The 20070-nt window shown below is 45.2% G+C and overlaps 1 protein-coding gene, 1 long non-coding RNA gene and 1 pseudogene across 14 annotated transcripts in view; 2 read left to right on the top strand and 1 right to left on the bottom strand.

The window, feature by feature from the left end:
• LOC122201037 overlaps positions 1-20070 on the top strand; it is a 174954-nt gene that overhangs the window by 117957 nt on the left and 36927 nt on the right. The window lies entirely within an intron of this gene.
• IRAG1 (inositol 1,4,5-triphosphate receptor associated 1) overlaps positions 1-20070 on the bottom strand; it is a 119910-nt gene that overhangs the window by 74843 nt on the left and 24997 nt on the right. For 7 of the 12 annotated variants that reach the window (XM_042906908.1, XM_042906902.1, XM_042906900.1 and 4 more), the window contains exon 1: positions 689-901. In XM_042906908.1, coding sequence (XP_042762842.1) covers positions 689-886 — 198 coding nt within the window. In that variant the 5' untranslated portion in view covers positions 887-901. Of the gene's footprint in view, positions 1-688; positions 902-20070 lie in introns of those variants that run through there. The other 5 variants (XM_042906910.1, XM_042906906.1, XM_042906905.1 and 2 more) reach the window with 2 other exon arrangements.
• On the top strand, positions 10221-10374 carry LOC122201583 (annotated as a pseudogene).

Raw genomic sequence — 20070 nt, forward strand, 5'->3', positions numbered from 1 at the left:
CTGTCAGCACAGAGCCTGACGTAGAGCTCGAACTCATGAACCACGAGAGTGGTTCAACCGACTGAGCTACCCAGGCACCCCAATTCTTTGTTCCTTCTAAAAAAGTAGCATATAATCTATACTTTGTTATATGTATAACTAAAAATAATTTATTTTCATAATTTTGTTTGTACGAAACAATCTCAATGAGACCCTTTAATTTATTGTCATCATTTCTCTTTCTTACCATACAATTTTACTGAAAATCATTTTCACTATTTACTATGAAGTTTTGGTCTTCATTTTAAGTGGACTCAGTTTAGGTGGTCTTTTTCTGGTGATCACACCCGTGACATGATGAGGCCCCCTGTGCTGACGGTTCTCCTCCAAGTCTTTCTCCATTCTAGGAGGGTGCCTGCAGAGTTAGGGTGGCTGGACCTCCCAGGAAACCTCAGTCAGACACAGCCTAGGAGGTTCATCTAGGAGATGAACATCTAGGTTCATCTATGGGGGCCTCAGCCAATTCAAACGAACTCTGGGTATTTATTCCTCAGTGTTGCAGCCACACACCTTCCCCAGGTGCCCACTGCAGCCTGCACAGGCTGTAAGCAGACCCTCTGGCCAGGCCAGGCCAGGCAATGTGGCCCCAGCTCAGGACCCTTGACTTGGCCCCGGCCAGGCTAGCTGCAGGCAAGGAGGGGGCACTTACTTGGCCGGCGGGGCTCTGGGCTGCCTGTGGCTCTCCAGGGGGCTCCTCGTCCTCGGGAATGTGGGGCATGGCAGCCTCCTGGCAGGAGTGGCCCCGTGTGCCCGGAACCTCCGCGGCGTCAGCCCCAAAGATGCTCCAAGAGGCCTGGGCTCCGCAGGCTGAGGAGACGCCAAAAGGACAAGTCAAATCCACTCCCATCCCTGACCCAAGTTGGGTTCCATTTCTAGGAGCCATGAGCCGCAGAAAAAGCTTGGTTGGGTTTGTATCAACAGCAAAGGTTGGACTAGGCCAGGAGAGGGCATTTGGAATTGCATTTCCTCCTGTTCATTTGCTCTGTTTACAAAGCTAGAGATGACCTTAGAGATTTTGCAACTAATTTGGTCCTTACAGTAAACACAGCTATCCCAGAAGGGAAAAAAGTGCTTCAAACTCCTCAAAACCATAGCTAATGGAGGACGCTCCACTGGGACCAGACCTGTACTTATGTACCATTTATTGAGCACCTACTAAGTGCCAGGCACTATCCTAGAAACATTTACAACATCACCTAATTTAATCCTCATGATGACCTCTGATGCAGGCATTAATATTCACATTTTATAGAAGAGAGAACAGCATCATGGAATGTCAGCCATTTGCCAGAATCACACAAAGAACCAACAATTTGAATCCAGATCTTCCTGATTTTAAGCCAGGACTCTTTTTACTATACCACACAACCTTCCTTGTCTGGGTTGAGGAAGAGGAGGAGATGATGTTCCCTGACTTTCTACCCCATGGCTGACTTCATTTCCTTCAACAGCTTTTCTGATCCTCAGTATGGGGCTGTCTCACTTGAGGACAGCCCTCACCAGGCCTGCAATTCTGGAGGCTCAGCCAGGGTGCATCTTGTGTACTTTGTGCAGCGCCAATCCTGAGCAACCTTTAATTGTTTTGCCACAAGCCAGACTTATCCCATCTCATGGTCTAGCAACCTTGAGACCCAGCTAGGATTGGCCCAGTCAGCGTAATCTTATTTATCCCACCACAGTGATTGGCTTAGGGATAGAAAATAGATCTGGTGTAAGCCAATGAGCACATTACAGTGTTCTGGGATCCAGGTGCTTGAACTTGCTCTGGGTGGTAGAGTGTGCAGATGTAAGACCTGGTGCTATTGATGCCATTTTGTTTCTATTTGGAAGTCCAGACTGAGGATAAAACTGACAGACACTCAGGAGGTGGTAGAGCTAAGATTCTTGCATAAAAAAGAAGCTGGATCCCTGATCAAATTCACCTGAAAACTGAACTCTTTCTGGACTAGCCAGCTGCACAAACAATTAAATTTCTTAGTGTTTTACTCAGTTTGACTTGGGTTTACTTATAACTATGAATTTGTAACCACTGTACTAACTTATAACTACTAACTACTGGTACTTATAACTACTAATTATTCTTTTGTGTTTCTCACCATTCAAGAGGCCTAGGACCATGAATGATCTCTCCAATAGACTGGAGCCAATGGGCCTGGCTCCTCTGCTTCCTCTTAGAAAAGGTCAGTAATGTCAGGTCTCAATATGGAGAGGCAGGATAGTAAGGTAGAAAGAACACAAGCCTTGGAACCTGATACCTGGATTTGAGTCCCCACTCTGCCACTCACTGGCTGTGTGGCCTTAAGTGTTGGCTTCACTTTTTTTTTTTTTTTTTAATTTTTAAAGAGAGAGAGAGCACAAACAGGGGAGAGGAGCAGAGGCAGAGAGAAAGAGAGAATCTTTTTTTTTTTTTTTCAAAATTTACTTTGGGGGGAGAGGGGCAGGGAGAGAGGAGGAGAGAGAGAATCCCAAGCAGGCTCCATGCTGCCAGTGCAGAGCCCGATGTGGGGCTCAAACTCACGAAACTGTGAGATCATGACCTGAAACCATGAGTTGGACACTTAACCTACTGAGCCACCCAGATGCCCTGAAAGAAAGACAGAGAGAGAGAGAGAGAGAGAGAGAGAATCTTAAACAGACTCCACACTCAGCATGGAGCTAGACACAGGGCTCGACCCCACAACCCTGGGATCATGACATGAGCCAAAATCAAGGGTAGGATATTCAAATGACTGAGCCATCCAGATGCCCCTATGTTGGCTTCACTTCTGAGCCTCACTTTCCTTGTCAGAGGAACAGAGATAAGAATGTCTCCCATGCAGGAATGTTCTAAGTCTGAAATGAGATAGAGCACTCAGCACAGAGTAGGTGCTCACAGAAGCCATCTGCATAGAAGTCTGAAGTCCAGGAAGCTCAGCCAGAGTCCAAAGGCCTCGACCTGGCCTCTTCCTCAGCTCCTCCAGGTCCCCTTCTCTTAATGGGGTGGGAGAAGCCTTCAGGGAACTTCAGAACCAGAAACCAGCCTGGTTCAATAACTTCAGAGTTTCCCTGAAGTTGCTGCTTTGCTGATGCACAAATGAAAACCACCAGATGCAGACCTTGCCCTCAGCCACAGCTCAGGGGTTACTAGAACACACAAAGGAGAAACAAAGGATATTGTCATTTACTGAGTACCTACTATGTCCTGGGCCCAAGGTGCTGACTGAAGGAGGCTGCAGGAGGAAGTCAGAAAGCCCCACCACCTCCCATGATACTAGATATTCATCAGGTCCCATAGGAAAGACTCTCCTGAGGGCCTGAAGCCAGAGGGCTGCAGGCAGGGTCAGATCTGACCTCAGCCACAACTCTGACAGATTCCCCCCACCCCAACACACATGCCTTTGAATGAGCTCCCCAAGGAAGGCAAGGAGTCTGACTCATCACTGCTAACTAGAATTTTTTTTTTTATCAAAAAATGCTTATTGGTTTTTATTTAAAGAACTAGAGAACTTTAGCCACAGGGTTGGTCAATGTGACCACCATCTTGACTTTTGTCAGTCTGTATGGTGGAAAGGTAATCCCATTCAGCTCTGAAACAGTTGGGGTGACTTCTGCTGGTCAACTCAAGCAGTTTCATCTCAAGTAGGGGATCCATGAACTGAATTATTCATTCATTCACCACACTGACTTTATGCAGACTCTGCCAGGTCCTGTACTATGTGCTGGTGACTTAAAGATAATAAAGATGTGGTCTTGGCCCTCAAGGAGTACAGTAGTGGGAGGCTGTAGGAAAACAGTATAACTGTTAGGACTTCGAAAATGACAAGTTTAGGATCCCAGGAAAGGATCCCTAAACTATGGAAATTGGGACAGGTGAGATATAGTTTTAACCTAGATTCCATGTTAGAAATGGTATTTGAACTGAGTCATGAATACTGAAATGGTGAGGGGAATTTCTCTGAATAGAATAGGTAGAGGGAAAGGTGAGACAAGAAGGGAGAAACCCTACTAGACATACTAAACCTGGCTCTTGAGAATGAGAGCTATAGGACCAGAGCATGCTGTGTCTCCCATTCTAAATAGTCAGTTTATGGATCAAATGAGCATCAGATTTACCCAAAGGTCTGCTCCATGATTAATTTCTATCACTTTTACTTGGACTTCAACAGCAGTGACATCAGTGGTGCTGGGCAAAGTATATGGTAACAGGTGTTGACAGTAGCAAAAGATATCCACAAACCCAATTCTACCAAGTAAGTTGGCTGCACTTCCCAAGAACCCCCTTAAGTGATGTATTATTTATGTGTAAGTCCAGCCTGTCTTAATAGTAATGTAGTTCCCAAACCATGTGAGGTGACAGTTCTACTTTCCTCTTTGCCTTAATCTACACAAAGTGTATTGCACTCTGTAAGTAAGAAGGATTCAGACAAATCGGGGCATGTTCAGAAAACAGGAAGCAGTATGCAGGAAACAAGAGTTTGTCTTTAAAGAACTAAAGACCTTTAGCCTGGAGAAGAGACAATGCAGGGAAAAATAAAATTGCTTCTCAGATTTTTGAAAATCATTCCTGTAGTTCTTTTTGTCCCCATAGGATAAATGCATGGCCAGTGAATGAAATAAAGGTCAAATCAAGGCAAGGGAAACCTTTCTAGTGGTTGGAACCACCTAAGATGAAACAGGCTACTCTTTAAGGTAATGAACTCCCCATTCCTGGGAGAGTTCCAGCAAAGCCTGGGCCAATGGTCACATGATTCCCACTTCAGGGGCCATTTTCAACTCTAGGAGTCCCTGAAATCCTGGGAGTCCCATCCCATAGGATTATGAGATCATGGTATCCCAAAGTCACATAAAAAAATATCTCATTTTCTGACCCTCCATTTTCTTTCCTCCCTCTTCTCCTCAAGAAAGACCTTAAGTCAGTCTCTGGATCAGACAACAAAGCAAAACAAAAACAAATTAAGTCAGACAAGCACTAAGAGATGTCAGCTGCAGCAGGACAAAGCAGAGTGGAGGCTGGCTGTGGCCCCACACTTGACAAGACAGAACCCCGAGGTCCTCAGGGGGAGCCCCAGCAACCCTGCCTGCTGAGGCCATTCCCACGCTGCTCCTGCCCTGTTCGCTTTCTCTCCCATCCATTATTATAAACTTACTGCTTAAAATAGCAAGGTAAAAGCAGAGTCCCTCCCCCAGGGTGACATCTGGGTTCTGCTGGAGCTTGTGGGCACACAGACCTTACATCCATCACAGCAAAGTTAAGGATATAATCTGCAGGAAATGGTGATCTAGAGCACCGACCCATAAAAGGAAAAAACATTTAGTTATGTTTAGTCTCTGAGCTGCTCCTTCTTTAACCCATTTTCAGGGCCCTTCTAACTACTTCTTTAGCCTAGTCTGTAAAGGGTTAGGTAGGTCATTGTCAAGAGCCAGTCAATTCTTTGGATTCTACTCATTCTGTTCCCAGCCAGTGCTTAAGTATATAGCTTGGCCCATTTTACAGGAAGGGAAACTTAGGTACAAAGAAGGGAAACAACTTAATTGGGTCCAGTAACCTTTGTACCTGGTGCCAATTATCTAAGCCTCTGCTGGGATAACTATCTAATCATTTGTGGAATTGAAAAGGCCAGAAGTGTCTAATCCATATTTAAATATTTTTATCTGCCCCTGGCCATGCTCATGAAAGAAAGCAAACTGGCATACTTTCCTTCATTCTCTCATTCATTAGATATTTCTAGTTTGCCTACTGAGTGTTGATTACCATGCTAGGTGCATTTCAAGTGCTATCTTGCCTAAACCCTGTGAGATGGGTTTTATTATTTCCATTTTACATATTAAGGAACAAAGGATTAGAGGGGTTCAGTAACTTGTTCGAGATCCCACAGCTAATAAGCGTCAGGCCGAGGATTGTAATGCAACTAGTCTGACCCCAAAGCCCATCATCTCTCTCCTCCTTAGCTGGGAGTTCTGCTGAAGTGCAGCAGAACCCAGCATAGGAAGCTGCCCTACAGAGAATTGGAGTGTGCGTTCCCAGCAGGGCCACCAGTGGTGGGGCAGGGCAGGGCAAGCAGCTGCTCATCAGACCAGAGGTCTTATGAGGGCAAAAGTGTGGGCTCACAGTTAGAGGTTGCAGACCCCCACTGTAGGATGACAAATCCACCCATTCCCCCCATCCATCTGTCTGTCAGGCCATCCATTCACCCACACTCCTTCTGACTTTTCCATTCATACACCTGTCCATTAGTTTGTCCTTTTAACTTTTCACCCCAGGAAGTCTCACCCTTGTTACATTAACTGCACAGCCTCTGCCCCTAGAAAAGCCACTGTAGGACCCCATGGGTTATGGGGAGATGGCAGGAGAGCACTGCTCTGACAGAGTGGCCATACAAACATAGCATGCCCATCCACAGCTGGCAGAATACCTCCATCCTGTACCCCCCAGCCAGTGGGAGGGGCTGCCCATGTCCCTGCAAGCATCATCAGGAATCATGATTTAGCAAGAGCCTTTACAGAAACCACAGAAGTTCCATTACTATTAACATTATGATTAGTCCCATTTTACAAATGAGGAAAACGGGGCCCTGAAGACTTACCCAAAGTCAGTAAACCCATGAACAGCAGTGCCAGAAGCCAGCCACTGGTCTGTCTGACTCCCCAGTCCCCAGCTTGTCAAGCCCACTGGCTCATGGGTGGTGGTCTTGGCAAGCTGTGGCCTCTTACTATGGCTCCATGGATGCCTCTCCCAAAGCTTTGCGACCAGCCCAGAAGAAACCAAGCCTCTCTCTTAATCACAGTGTCCCAGGAGCACAAATCTACAAGCTGAGCGGCTCTCACATTTTCTCTGTTAATCTTTGGGTGTCCAGGGAAGAGCCAGAGGCCCTTCTGGGAAAAAACGGGTTAACCCAAACTCCACTGACCTTTCTGGAGTGACTCAGAATTCTCAGAAGGGAGTTTTTTGTTCTTCCAGCTTTGAATTTTTGCTTTCATTTTAGCAACACAAAGAATTTGAAAGAGATTAGGTTGCTATTAATACCACTGGTCTATCTCTAGATGAAGAATTTGATGAAGTGAATTGTTTGGGGTGACTGCACATGCATGTCTCTCAGTCCCTCTGCAAATTCAGAGGATGACAGGGAGGGCCACTGGAGATCAGCCAGTCCTGTCTCCTGATCCCATCTTACAGGCCCAGATAGGGGCAAGGACTTAATCAAAGCCATACTTATGGGTGAGAGATAGTCAGAGAAGGTCCCAGAACCCCTATTCCTCAGATTCTGCTACAGACATCAGCTTTCTGCCTCTAATTTTGAAGGGCTTGCTTTTGGTAAATGATAAGAAAATGTATCCTTGTTGTGGTCACTCTCATGGGAGAGAAAGGGTGTTCCCTGGTCCCTGCTCTCACCCCAGGGCAGTCCTAGACATACTTGGGAAATCTGGGGCATCAGAGATCAGCTCAAACTGCTGAGAGGCACTTCTGTGGGTCCCTGGGCCTGGCCAACTGCAGAGCTGTGTCCTGGATCCCACAGGCAAGCCTGAGTGAGGCTCAATTCAGGAGAACACCATCCTGCTTCCCAACCTTGGGATGTTGCAAGAGGGCTTTGGAACTTGGCAGATTGGGTTCTAATTCCCTTCTGCCTCTTCCTTGCTGGATTAGTCTCCTCTGACCTCTGTTTCTTCATCTGTAAAATGGAGACCCTTTTAGGGTTTTGTAAGGATTAAATTAGGAAATACAAGCAAGATGAGGCACATAGTATGTACTCATAGGTTCCTTTCCCTGAATAGGGCAGCTGAGTTCTCTGGCCATGGCATCATCAAAATCCAACCAGGCCCAGATAGTCTGCTGTTCAACCTGGATATCTGAGTTCCAGCTTTGTCTCTTGTGGGTAAAGGAGACATATTCTTGGCCTGGCCTGGCCTGGCCAGGGTTTCTCTGTACAAACAAGTAGATAAAAGATCATCTGACATAATTGGAATTAAACCCATCAGGGGCTATGCACTCTGACATTTACTCTTGCTGACATTTACTCTGCTGTTGGGCAGCCAGTGGCTGCAGACAGTAGGGTTAGAGAGAGAGGGTACAGTACTGTGGCCACCCAGGTCTGTGCCGTGGTCAGTTGCAGGTCTATGCTATAGTCATTCCCAGGTCTACATTATGGTCATCCATTGATCTGTGCTGTGGTCATACCTAATCTGTTCTGTGTCCATCCCATGTCTGTGCTGTGGTCAACCCTAGATCGGTGTTGTGGTCAGTCCCAGGGGAGCAAGGGTGGAATATAGAAGGGCAGAAGGAAGAAGCAACAGCGAGGGAAAGATGAGAGACTGGAAGGGACTTCCAAATGACTTCTTGCCCCCAACACAATTCCTCTGGCCCAGAGGCTGGGACCACAGAGGCTGTAGCCTGGTGGTGCTTTGGGGAGGCTGGTCCTGAGCACTTCCCACACCCCCTGGGATCTATACTCTCTGGCCATGCTCTCCAGGCTTGAGGATCTCTTACAGGTTCTATTGTCTGGGGCTGCCTTCTTCCCCTGATTCAGACCCCATTCCAGCCCTGAGAATGAGCCAGCTTCTGCTCAGACCAGTGCCAGGGGCCACATCTAGGAGAAGAGGCTGGCTCAGTCCCAATAAGAAGAGAGCAAGAGTCAGCACTCACTGTGCTCAGCCAGGGGCTCCAGTGGGGGGACACACAAGATAGCTACAAATAGTAACTAACCCCTCACATCCCCTCACAGCTCCTTTTTCCCCATTACCCTTCCCTTCATACAACCATGGAGGCCATTAGGTGCTCATTGCCTTAGAGAGAGGTGTAGCATCAGGGGGTAGAGAAAAGGGAGTCTGTCTCTGCCTTATTGTGGGGAAGGGCTAGCCGTTGGGGAAACAGAGAGGGCTTAGGGTATAGAAAAGAGATTTGGGAAAAGCATCCTAAATAAGGGTAAGTCACCACCACCCCCCGCCCCCACCACACACACACACACACACACACACACACACACACACACACACACACACCCAGGACTAGTAAAAGGTTATGGAGCAAGGGAGAGACAGGAGAGACCAAGTAGAAGCAATGAGAGTATAGATTCTGGTGAGTCACTAGAAAAGAACCTGTGCCCTGCTTCCTTGGAGAGGTCTGGGGGAAAAGTCCTGAACTCTAAGAGCAGAAAGGTCTTAGGCCCCATTTCCCAGACAGAACCCTGGGGAAAAGATCCCAAAGAGAGGAAATGGCTATCTGGAATGACTTAATAGACAAGAACTTCAGACATCCTCCCAAGACTTCTATCATCCCAGGGGGTGCGTAGGTGAGGTAGGGAGCACATGGCATAATCATTTCTGTGCAGCCAGCAGCAAAAAGTTGCCAGACTTGAAGGTGCCTTGAGAAGGCTGATTCAGAGGTCACCTACTAACCAAGGACTTGCAGAAAGTACCGTAGACCTCTTGTCAAATGGTCCAGGACGGATGATATCAGGCACCAGGGCACCCTCCTCACCCTAACTCCCTGACACTCGGGAAGCTTCTTGGACCTTGGATGCCACTTTGGAAGAAGAGGGTTGGAGAAACCCTGAAATGCCTGGGATCCAAATTTTAGGTCCCTGGAAAAATAGTTAAGCCAGGGCCAGAACTCCCTCCATCCCACCCCATCCCCCAGTTATGACAGGAAGTAAGCCAAAACATCTCCCCAGGTTTCCTCTCCAGCTTGTTCACTTCAGCAATTCTTTTTTAAAAATAAGTCCACTTGAAAAAAATTCTCTCTTCTTGGAAATATGTACAATTGCTCAATCAGAGGCAGTTCAAAGGCAATGGGAACAGCAGAAAAGTATCTGAGCCTCCCATTTAGCTCCTAGCAGAAATAAATATTGCCCTGTTCTCTTTGTTCCGGGCCGCCCAGCAGCCTCTTCCCTGAGTCACTCACTCTAGGGTGACATGAATCATCATCCTGGGGTTAAGGACCACACGGTTTTCCCCAGGTCCATGTGGCTGGCTGGGGTACTGAGGGGCCATCAGGAAGAATGGAGGACAAGAGCCTTCTCCTAGGTACTGGGCCTGGCTCTGCCTTCCCAGATGTGTGACCTTGGGGAGTCCCTCAGCCTGTCTGACAAGGAGGTAAATTTGTAGCTCTTCCAGCTTGTACTTTCTTGGAGTTTCTCCAGTGGTATGCTAATTGTCAAGAATTTTGTGAGCTGGTTGTTAAACACAGACATCATTAAAAATTGAATAATAGCTTTTTGCAGTGGCAGTATCATAGCCAATGAGGTTTATCCAAGGCGTGATTATTGCTAGGACAGAATTAAGTTACAATTAAATTACACTAAAAACACAGGAAATCAACACCCACAATAATCACATCCTAATTATTTTACTACATTTTATTGTTATCTATACTGTTGAGATGATTTAGTTCTACTGTGGGGGAACATTATATAATGATGTGCTACTTACTGTTCATCTCTTTACAACTTCACATTCACTGATGTCCAGTTAGTAGCCTGAAATCGGTCATGATGGCACATAAATCAGCAAATCAGCAAATGCTACATATCAAGGCCTTTTTTTTCTGAGAGATCTGGCTGTTAAACATTTGCAAGGTCACCACTGAGCCTCTCAGTCCTGGGCTCCACTCCTTACCCCTACCAGGGTGCAGAAGGAATGCAGATGACTTTAATATCACCCCATGGTAGCAGAGTTATGGAGATTCAATTACCAGTTACCTTTGCACAATGCTTCTTAGGTGTATCATGTTGCAAACAAGATCCATTATTTCTTCCCATCCCCAGCCCTGCCTTCTCCCAAGCCCACTCCTTCTGTGCCCTAGTGAATGGCACTCAGACTAAAAACCCAGAAGTCATCCTGATTCCTCCCTCTCCATCAATCCCACAATCAATTAGACTCTGAGTCCTGTCAGTCCTAGTTCAGACATGTCTTTGATTGCTTCCCTCCTTCTTCTGGCCACCACCCCTGCCATGGATCTGTGTGACCGGCATCACTACAACAACCTCATTGTTCTTTTTACCTCCACTCTGGCCCCTTCTGACCACCCTGTGCAACGTGCCAGAGAAATCTCTCTAACACACAGGTTGGATTATTCTGCCTCTTCTTATGGAAGACAGATTGTGGCAGGCCAGAGAGTACAGGCACCATCTAATGAGGGCAGTTCCTATTCAGTTCTGAGGTCATGAAAAATTATGTAGGAGACCTAGCCCTGCTCCACACAGAAGCATCTCACCAGTCCAGTGGACATGCCTTTGACAAAGTCATCAATCCAAACCCAGCATGAGATTTGGTGGCAAGCACAAGATGTAGTACAGTGAAAACAGCAGGGATTTGGAAGTGAAATAGACCAGGTTCCAATGTAGCTCTGGCCCTTACAGCTCAGTGACCCTTGACAAAGCAATGACTGTTCTCTGGGATCAGGCTGTCGTTTGGAAGATGGGGCTAAGATACTTCTCTCAAAGGGGTGTTATGAGATTTAAATAAAGTAAGGCATGTATCCAGCACACCGTAGATACTTAGGAAGTATTCCTTTACTCACCTCTGAGAGAGAGTATTGATTAACACAAGTCACTTGTGCTTTCATGCAACACAGGCCTTCACTTACAACCTAGGTATGCTCCTTCCCATCTACTTCATGGGCTTGGTTTTCTGCTTTGCCAGCCCACAATAGATCAAAAGCAGCGAGAATGGACAACACACTGCAGGAAGGAAGCAGCCACATTCAAAAAGTGGATATAAGCCCTCAGCTTGGCACAGAACCTGGAGCTCGTCAGCCCAGGCATGTTTTCCTAGACACCTTCCTAGTCAACTGAATTCAGCCTTGGTTGACAGCCCAGCCCAAAGCTGGTGGGCATGAAAGAAGCAAAGCTCTGTGTTGGCTCCCTGGAAAAGACAGGAGAGCAAATGCTGTTTCAGAACACTTCTATCCACAATGGTTATAATGCATACAGTCTGACACTTTAGACATAATCATTTTTGTTCACAATATATTGATTGAGGGGAAAAACAAGTGGTTTGATTCTACTTTCATTTTTAAATTATATATATTTTTATGTGAAATAGAAGTTGATTGATTATGGTCATCCTTTAGGGAGGGAAGTCCAGAAGTTAAAAACTCAAATGTTAAAAGTGGTTATTTTAAAATGGAATTATGAATAAAATTAATTGAACACTTTTAAAATATTTATATCTGTATATTTTCCCACAATGAGCATGAGACTTACTTGCATCATAAATGATGGAATTGTTAAAGGAAGAGTCTTTTTGGTGTCCTGAAAAATTACTTAGAAAGGACAGTTTATGGCTAAGGATCATGGACTACTTAGGCATTATTGGTCCTCATTACAGCATGTGCTAGTTGAGGCTCTGAGCCTTCCTGTGGACTTTCCTGTCTAGAATTCCCTGGCTAACTCCTGTTCATCCTTTAATACTAAGTTCAAATATCACTTCCACTAGGAAGCCTGCCCTGACTCCCTCTGGGCTCTGACAGTCCTGTGTTCTCCCTTGCCTTGTGGCTCATTGCTTTGCCTTGTAATCATTTGTTTACTGCACCAGTAATTCTCAGCCTTTTTGCTACCCATCCCCCCTAAGACATATGACAAATTTCTATTAACTAATAGAGCACAAATGTTCAGGATGGTAGAATCATGAATTGTCCTCCAGTGAACTCTAATGAGGCCCACCTATTGGGCACACTGTTCCCCTCCAACCCCTTTCTCCCCCTTTCTCAGCCACACTGCATTAAGAATCATGTCCTAAACGGTGGGCTCCTTGATGACAGGGCCAGTGTATAATTCATCTCTCAGGATTTCTTGAATAGATGAAGAAATGAATGAGCGAGTAAGTGAGAGAGTAGATGAAAATATGTCACAGACTCTATGAAACAGGGAGGTGAAGAGTTTGATCCCTGGTTTTTGAGAGAGCCTTGGGAAGCCAAGTGACCCCTCCAGGACTGACTTCACTTGTGGTCCTATCATGGCCTCGGAGTTCCTCTTGTGAGAAGTGGGGAAGACAAGGCCCTGTTTTCCTTTTAAATGACATTAGCACATGTCATCTGGGCTGCTGCATAAGGTGGATGGCTTCACCTGCCCCACCCTACTGAGCTTGCCCAGGTTAACAGCAGAGTTTTTCTCTCAGTGATGTAAGTGGGTTTCCTGTCTTCTCTGACACACAGGTGTGCAGATTTTCCCCATAGGATTCTATCAACTAAAACCTCACAAAAAGCCTCCTCCTCTGCCACCTACATGTCTCTGTTTGACCATCCATGAATACTTTGCAAAGTGTCTTATCAATGGGACTTACAGCTTTAACTTGAATCCATCAGGGAGCCACAGAGCATCCCCACTGGCCCTTCCAACTCCACTTTGAAAACTAGCCAAAGCATTCCCCAAATGGCCAGTGGTGGCACATGCTCAAATGTGCCATCACCCTAGTGTCTGCACTCCTGGAACCATCTCCCCCACCCCCACCAAGAGAATTGAGCCATGAAGATTTGCAAAGTGGCCATAGTCTCTGAAGCCAAACCTGGCTCAACTCCTGCTCTGACTCCTGCTCTGGTGCTGGGCTTTAGGGCACAGTCTGGCCTAATATGTGCTTCAGGAGGCCAAAGAAAGGATTGCAGAGGCTCAGTGACAGGGGCTTTCTGGGGAAGGGAAGGGCAGACAGTGATGCCATCCACCTGTGTGACAGTGGATTCCTTTACCACTCAGGCTTCAGTCTTCCCATCTCTCTGGTAGAGGATTAGGCTAATTTGCCAGCCTGAGCCCCAGTTTCTACCCCATGAGTTTGGAGTCTATGTTGCCTATGCAGAGAAGTCATCAATCAGAGGTAAGGGGTCTAATTGACAACCCCAGGGCCAGAGGCTGCCTTTGGGCATCTTTGCATCACATCCCCTCAGTTACAGTGATTGGCTTAAGGGTGAGCATGTGACCTACCCAGAGCCAATGAGACCAATAAGATGTTGCTGGGAAAGAGATTGTAAACTGCAGATCTTAAATGTAAGATGGTGAAAACAGAATCCTTATTGTCTAAAAATGGAATCAATGTGAGAGGATAGCAAGGAGCTAGAAAGTAGGTCCTGAGGCTGTTATCTAAGGGCCTGATCAAGCTATGCCTGATATCCCTGGCCTTTTATGTTTCAAGAACCAATGAATACCTCTTTTTGCTTAGTCTGCCTTGTGCTGGCTTTTTTGGCACTTGCAACAAAGAACTCCTTTTGGTACAAACAGCTAAGCCTTTGTAAATTGGGCTGTACAGGGTGTTTCTGGACACCAAAGCTTCTCTCACCTCACTGCTCTGCTGCCTACATGAGAGTCTGAGTTGAAATACTCAGTTCTAGAGCAAATGAGCTTGCCCTAAGTTATTCCCTAACTAAATGTATCACCATGCCCCTTTACTCAGAACCTGCTTCTCCTTTCGCATTCCCTGCCCATATTGATGGAATCGGCATTCTCCAAGAAATCCCAGCCCAAACTTCTGAATCCCTACCCCCACAATGCCTGCTCCTACCCTTCCTTCCACTATACACCTGTACATTTTAAATATATACTCAGGCTTCAGAGGAGAAACTGGGTTTGGCCAACCTCCTTGTTCCTGCCTAAAAGATAACCTAATAAATATAAACATGTTTATTGAGTCAAATTTCAACCTTCAAATGATTTTCAAGCATTGTTGCTTCCTTCCAGATCATCAGGAACTCACTCCACCTATTCCTCAGTTCAGAGTTGGGTGGGATCTCGCTGCTGACTGTCCCCAGGAAAGCAGGCCCCAAGACCTGCAATGTGAGGCCATGTGCACAGGCTTGCCACCCTGAACCTCAGCCCCACATTTTGGGGTGAGAACTCCAGTTTGTAAGACGAGGAAGAAGCTCACACCTTGCCCACTGAGATGAGTATAGGAGGTGGGAGACAGTTGTGGATCTGGGACAGGGTCTTTTTGTCATTAAGGGCATCTGAACTGAAATGCATTTGCAGTTTGGTCAACTCAGAACTTGGACAGAGACTGTGGCCACAAGAAGCCATGTGCTAAAGTAATGTAAAGGGAGCAGTTCTCTTGGCATCCAAATCTATGCCAATAACCATAGGATTTGAGTCTTTAGACACCACTTGAGAACAAACTATGGTAAACAGTGATGTGAAATGGTGGTGAGGAAGGCAAAGGCAGGAGCCTGGGAATGGCTCTCTCAACAGCAAACTCTGGTGGCTCGAGGCACGTGAATTTAAGCGTTCCTCTTTAAACAGGCTTGTGCAACAGTGGCTGCATAATAATATGAAACAGGAAGTAACCATAGAGGATTTCTCTCCAGGGAGTTGTTATCCACAATGGAAAGATGGGAAGTGCATAAAAACAATTCTGAGGCATCCACAGAAGAGAACCAATATTTATTGCACCAGGTGCTTTATCTGACTCTTTATATCCTTCATCTTATTCAGTCCTTACAATGAGGACTGGGAATTATTATTCCCATTCTACAGGTGAGAAAACTGAAACTCAGAAAGGACAAGTGATTTGCTCCAGGCATCACAATTACTAAGCACTGTAAACAGGATTTGAACTCAGGGTAGTTGGACTGCAAACCCAGGGGTCTGTTCATTACACCATGATGAGGCTTCTAAGGCAATACAGAACCCAGCATCAGTGTTGTCAACCACCACCACCACCACAAAGGAAACACTGACACAGGACCAGAAGACCAGAAGACGTTTTTCTGGCTAACGATTCACCAGCTGATTCATCATGGAGAAGATACTGTCCTCAACATCAGATTCAAAAAGGTTTGTTAAATTGCAATTTGTTATTTGTATACTACCTCTCCTTAAATTAACTGTTTGGTCAACATCATAGAGTTCAATCTGGGGTTTAAGCTGAGTCACTCTTTAATAGCCTGTGGAAATGTAGAAACTTCTGGAATTTCTCATCTGCATTTCCAGATGAGAGAAGCTGATAACTAACCAGAAATGGACCTCTGGGAAAGTTTATTCTCCTGATAAATAATCCATCTTCTAAATGGAAGTGGCCTTTCGAAAGCAATTTTGGTTACATTTCTCCCTTGATTAAAACATTTCAGTGGCTCTCCATGCATGGATTCCCAAATCTAAGAATGCTCACTAGAATCATCTGAGGTGTTTGATAAAATGCATACTCCTGGTTCCATCCTAGATCTACTGAATCAAAATATCTGGGGACAGAGCCCAGGAATCTGTATGGCAAACAGTCTCAAGAGAGTCTGATGCAGCATATCCAGAAGATCCAGAAGACTAGAGCTGGAAAAGGCATGGTTCATAGATAAAGTACAGGGTTTTTGGCATGCATGCCAGACTTCCTCTTCTCAGCTATCAACTTCTCTTGTTTCTTCTCTAGCCACTACCTCCAAGGTATCCCACACCCCAGCATCACCTAATAACCACTGTTTCCACAATCTTCCATGTGCTTTCAAACCTCTGTGCTACTCTTTGCCTCAAAGGCCTGTCTCTCCCATCTACCTCCATGGAAGACTCTACTCATCCTTTAGGAACCACCTTACAATCCCCACCAGATTAACTCCTTCTGCCCATTTCTTTTCAGAGTTTTAAGTCGCTTTTTGGGGAACATAGACTGTAGAACCAAACAGGGTTGGGTTTTACCTTGCATTTGTCACTTCCTAACTCTATGACTTTGGCTGTTGAATCTCAGTGTCCTCACAAATTGTTGTGAAAAAGAAGTATGCAAATATATGTGAATTGTATAGACAGTGCCTGGTATAGGGTCTGTAGCAGAGTAAGCTATCAGAGTGGTAGCTTTTATTATTACTGTCATTATTGTTTGTTTTGCATATTATTATGACATTCCTCTAACATAAGGTTCAGCAAACAATGACCTGTGAACCAAATCTGACCAACTGACTGTTTTTATATAAATAAAGTTTTATTGGAACATAGCCACAATCATTTATTTATGTATAGTGTATATTTTTGTGTTTTTGCACTGCAAAGGCAGAGTTGAGTAGCTGAGACAGACTCTATCTGACTTAAAAAGCCTAAAATATTTACTATTTGGCTTTTTAAAGAAAAGGTTTGCCAATCCCCTGCCCTAACATAATTGGAGTTATTTGTTTGCAAGTTGATCTTTCCCACTTGGTTGACAGTAGTTCAGTGGTTTTCACGGCAGACTCTTATTTATCCTTCAAAACCCTCAGGGGCCCTGAGCCTGGGTGGCTCAGTTGGTTGAGCATCCGACTTCGGCTCAGGTCATAATCTCACAGCTCATAAGTTTGAGCCCTGCATCAGGGTCTGTGCTGACAGCTCAGAGCCTGGAGCCTACTTCTGCTTCTGTGTCTCCCTCTCTCTCTGCCCCTAACCCACTCACATTCTGTCTCTGTCTCTCTCAAAAATAAATAAAAATTTAAAAAAAAATTTTTTTTAAACCCAGCCTTTCTCATCTTTGTATCCCCAGCACTTGGTACATAATTAGTTTTTGACAAATGTTGAACTGAACCAAATAATTCCTTAACGCAGTTTAAATGCACATATCTCCAGAAAAGCCCTTAAGGGGAAAAGGGGTAAGACTTCTTATAGGACAAGGGCTGAGCTAATAGAGATACACAACTTGGAGAAACTAGGGACAACTGAGAAGTAAAATCAGGCATTGATGGGATCTGAGGTTTTCACTGCAGCCCTGATTCTGAGTTCCTGGTTCAGGGAGGCCCTGCCCTCAGTGTGCCACACACAGCCTCTCTACCTCCTACCACCTGACCCCAGCACCCTGGGCCTTGCAGTTGGAATATTTTCACTAATGGAAAAAACAGGAAAAGCCCCTTCTAGGAAATTCTCTTCCAAAGGTTAGTATAGTCCCATTTTCCAAGAGGGCATGAATGATTGGTGCAAATGGTCTTATGACACTCACAGTCCTTACAATGGGCAATTTGATGTACTCATTTTTAAAAAGTGAACTAACTGATATTTTTTCTCTGTAGATTTCCTTTTTTTTTTTAGCTTTGACTCCTCATGAATTTGCATTTTCTGAGCAAAGCTCCTCTTGGAATAGAACTAGGATTTCAAAGCAATGGGGCCATTTCTTCATGAGCTGGTTATGAAACCATTCTGTGAGCTTGGGCCAGTGGCGTCTCTCTCTGGGCCTAGCTTTTAGCTTCTGTACAATGACTTTCAGACTTTTGACTCCCTGGAGTTCTGGCCAGAGGGATGGTCTCTCCCAACTCATGGTGACCAAGAGCAGTGGCCTGACAACAGACAGCTTGATAGAGTTTCTTCTTCCATGCCTCTGTGCCACAGTAACATACTCTCCTGCCTTCCCCCATCCCCCACAAATACAACAATTCATTCCTACTGCCCTTTCTTGAGGTTTGAAGAAGATACTTTAGCTCTGAAGCAGATTCTCAGAAGATAAGAAAATGCCACTGATGTGGTTGGAAAAATCTGAGCTGGATGAAATGGAAACACAGAGCTCTCCCCTGAGGCTGGATGAGAAGTGTGTGGATGGAAGCCAAGTCCATCCTTTCCTTGAGCTTCTGGGAGCTGGCAGCTCACCCCCTCTCTCAGAATGTAGTGCCCCCTTGCCCTTCACCCTTCTTGTAGATACCCCCATGGGTATTACTGTTGAGCCTGCAGGACGCTGGTTATCTGGGGACAAATCAGTGTCACTGTGGATTGAACTGTTTTTTATTGATTTCTCTGTGGGTGATTTATAACTGCGTTCTTCCTAAAAGGGTTTGTGGCCAGATGTCAATAAAAACACTCAAAAGGCAAGAGAGTTAAAAATAATGCTGAAAAGGGGAGCAGAAACTGTGCAAAGAGGGAGATAAGTCCACTAGCCAACGTGGGATGATGCCTCAGCTCAGATGACCTGGAGGAAAATCTTGATTTTGAGTTCCCACTGATATAAGCGAGATTGGACTTTGGCTACTATAAGAAGTACAGAGCAAAGAATTGTTACATCTTGAGCTTCCAAACTGATTCTTCACTCAAAAGAGAACAAAATTAGAGTAAGCTTTTTAAGAAGTTTAAAGTTCACTTCACAGGAGTCTTTCCATTTAAGAACTTGAAATTTCACTTCACGGAAGGACACCTCATGCAAGTTCATTACCCTCCTGTTTACACATCAGGATTTGGAATTGCTTCTGCTTTTTTTTAAAAAGCAGTCACTATAGAGGTTCTAGATGTTACATGCATGTCTATGGCTGGTTACTGACCTTCCCTGATGTGGCTGTGGAGAAGATTGACTAATTGAACTCAAGGAACACGCAAAACCACACATAAGGATCCTTTATCTCAGGGACTATATAGGCAGTGCCTTTTAATTCAGACTGCAGGCCAGTATCATTTAGTGGTCATATGAATGTGTTATTTAAACAAATTCTGGCTTCACTAGTTGCAACTAACCAGAGATCAGCTCTCTCAGAAGAAAATCCATAAGACTATTGACTGGGGCTGAACTGTGCCTAAAATTCATATATTGAAGCCCTAATCCCCAGAACCTCAGAATGTGACTGTATCTGGATATTGGTCTTAAAAGGGGTGATTAAGTTAAAATGAGGCTGTTAAGGTGAGCCCTGATCCAATCTTACTGGTACTCTTATAAGAAGAGAAAATTTGGACACACAGAAAGACACCAGGGATGTACACACACAGAGGAAAGGCCCTGTAATGACACAGAAAGAAGGTGGCCATTTGCAAGCTGAAGAGGGAGACCAAATCTACCAACACCTTGATCTTGGACATCTCCAGAACTCTGAGAAAATTGATTTCTGTTGGTTAAGCCACCCAGTCTATAGTATTTTTTATGGAATCCCTAACAAACTAATGCAGCTATTTTTAAACTTTTAATGTTTGTTTATTTTTAAGAGAGAGAGAGAGAGAGAGAGAGAGAGAGAGAATGAGCAGGGGAAGGGGCAGAGAGAGATGGAGACACAGAATCTGAAGCAGGCTTGATGCAGGGCTCAAACTCACAGGCCGTGAGATCGTGCCTTAGCCAAAGTAGGACATTTTACTGACTGAGCCACCCAGTTGCCCCTAATGCAGCTATTAATTTCTTGGCTGTATCAGGTTTAAATTCAAATCTCTTTCAAACACCTAACCTTAGGAATTG

This window comes from Panthera leo, chromosome D1 (assembly GCF_018350215.1).
Source record: "Panthera leo isolate Ple1 chromosome D1, P.leo_Ple1_pat1.1, whole genome shotgun sequence".
Lineage (NCBI taxonomy): Eukaryota > Metazoa > Chordata > Mammalia > Carnivora > Felidae > Panthera > Panthera leo.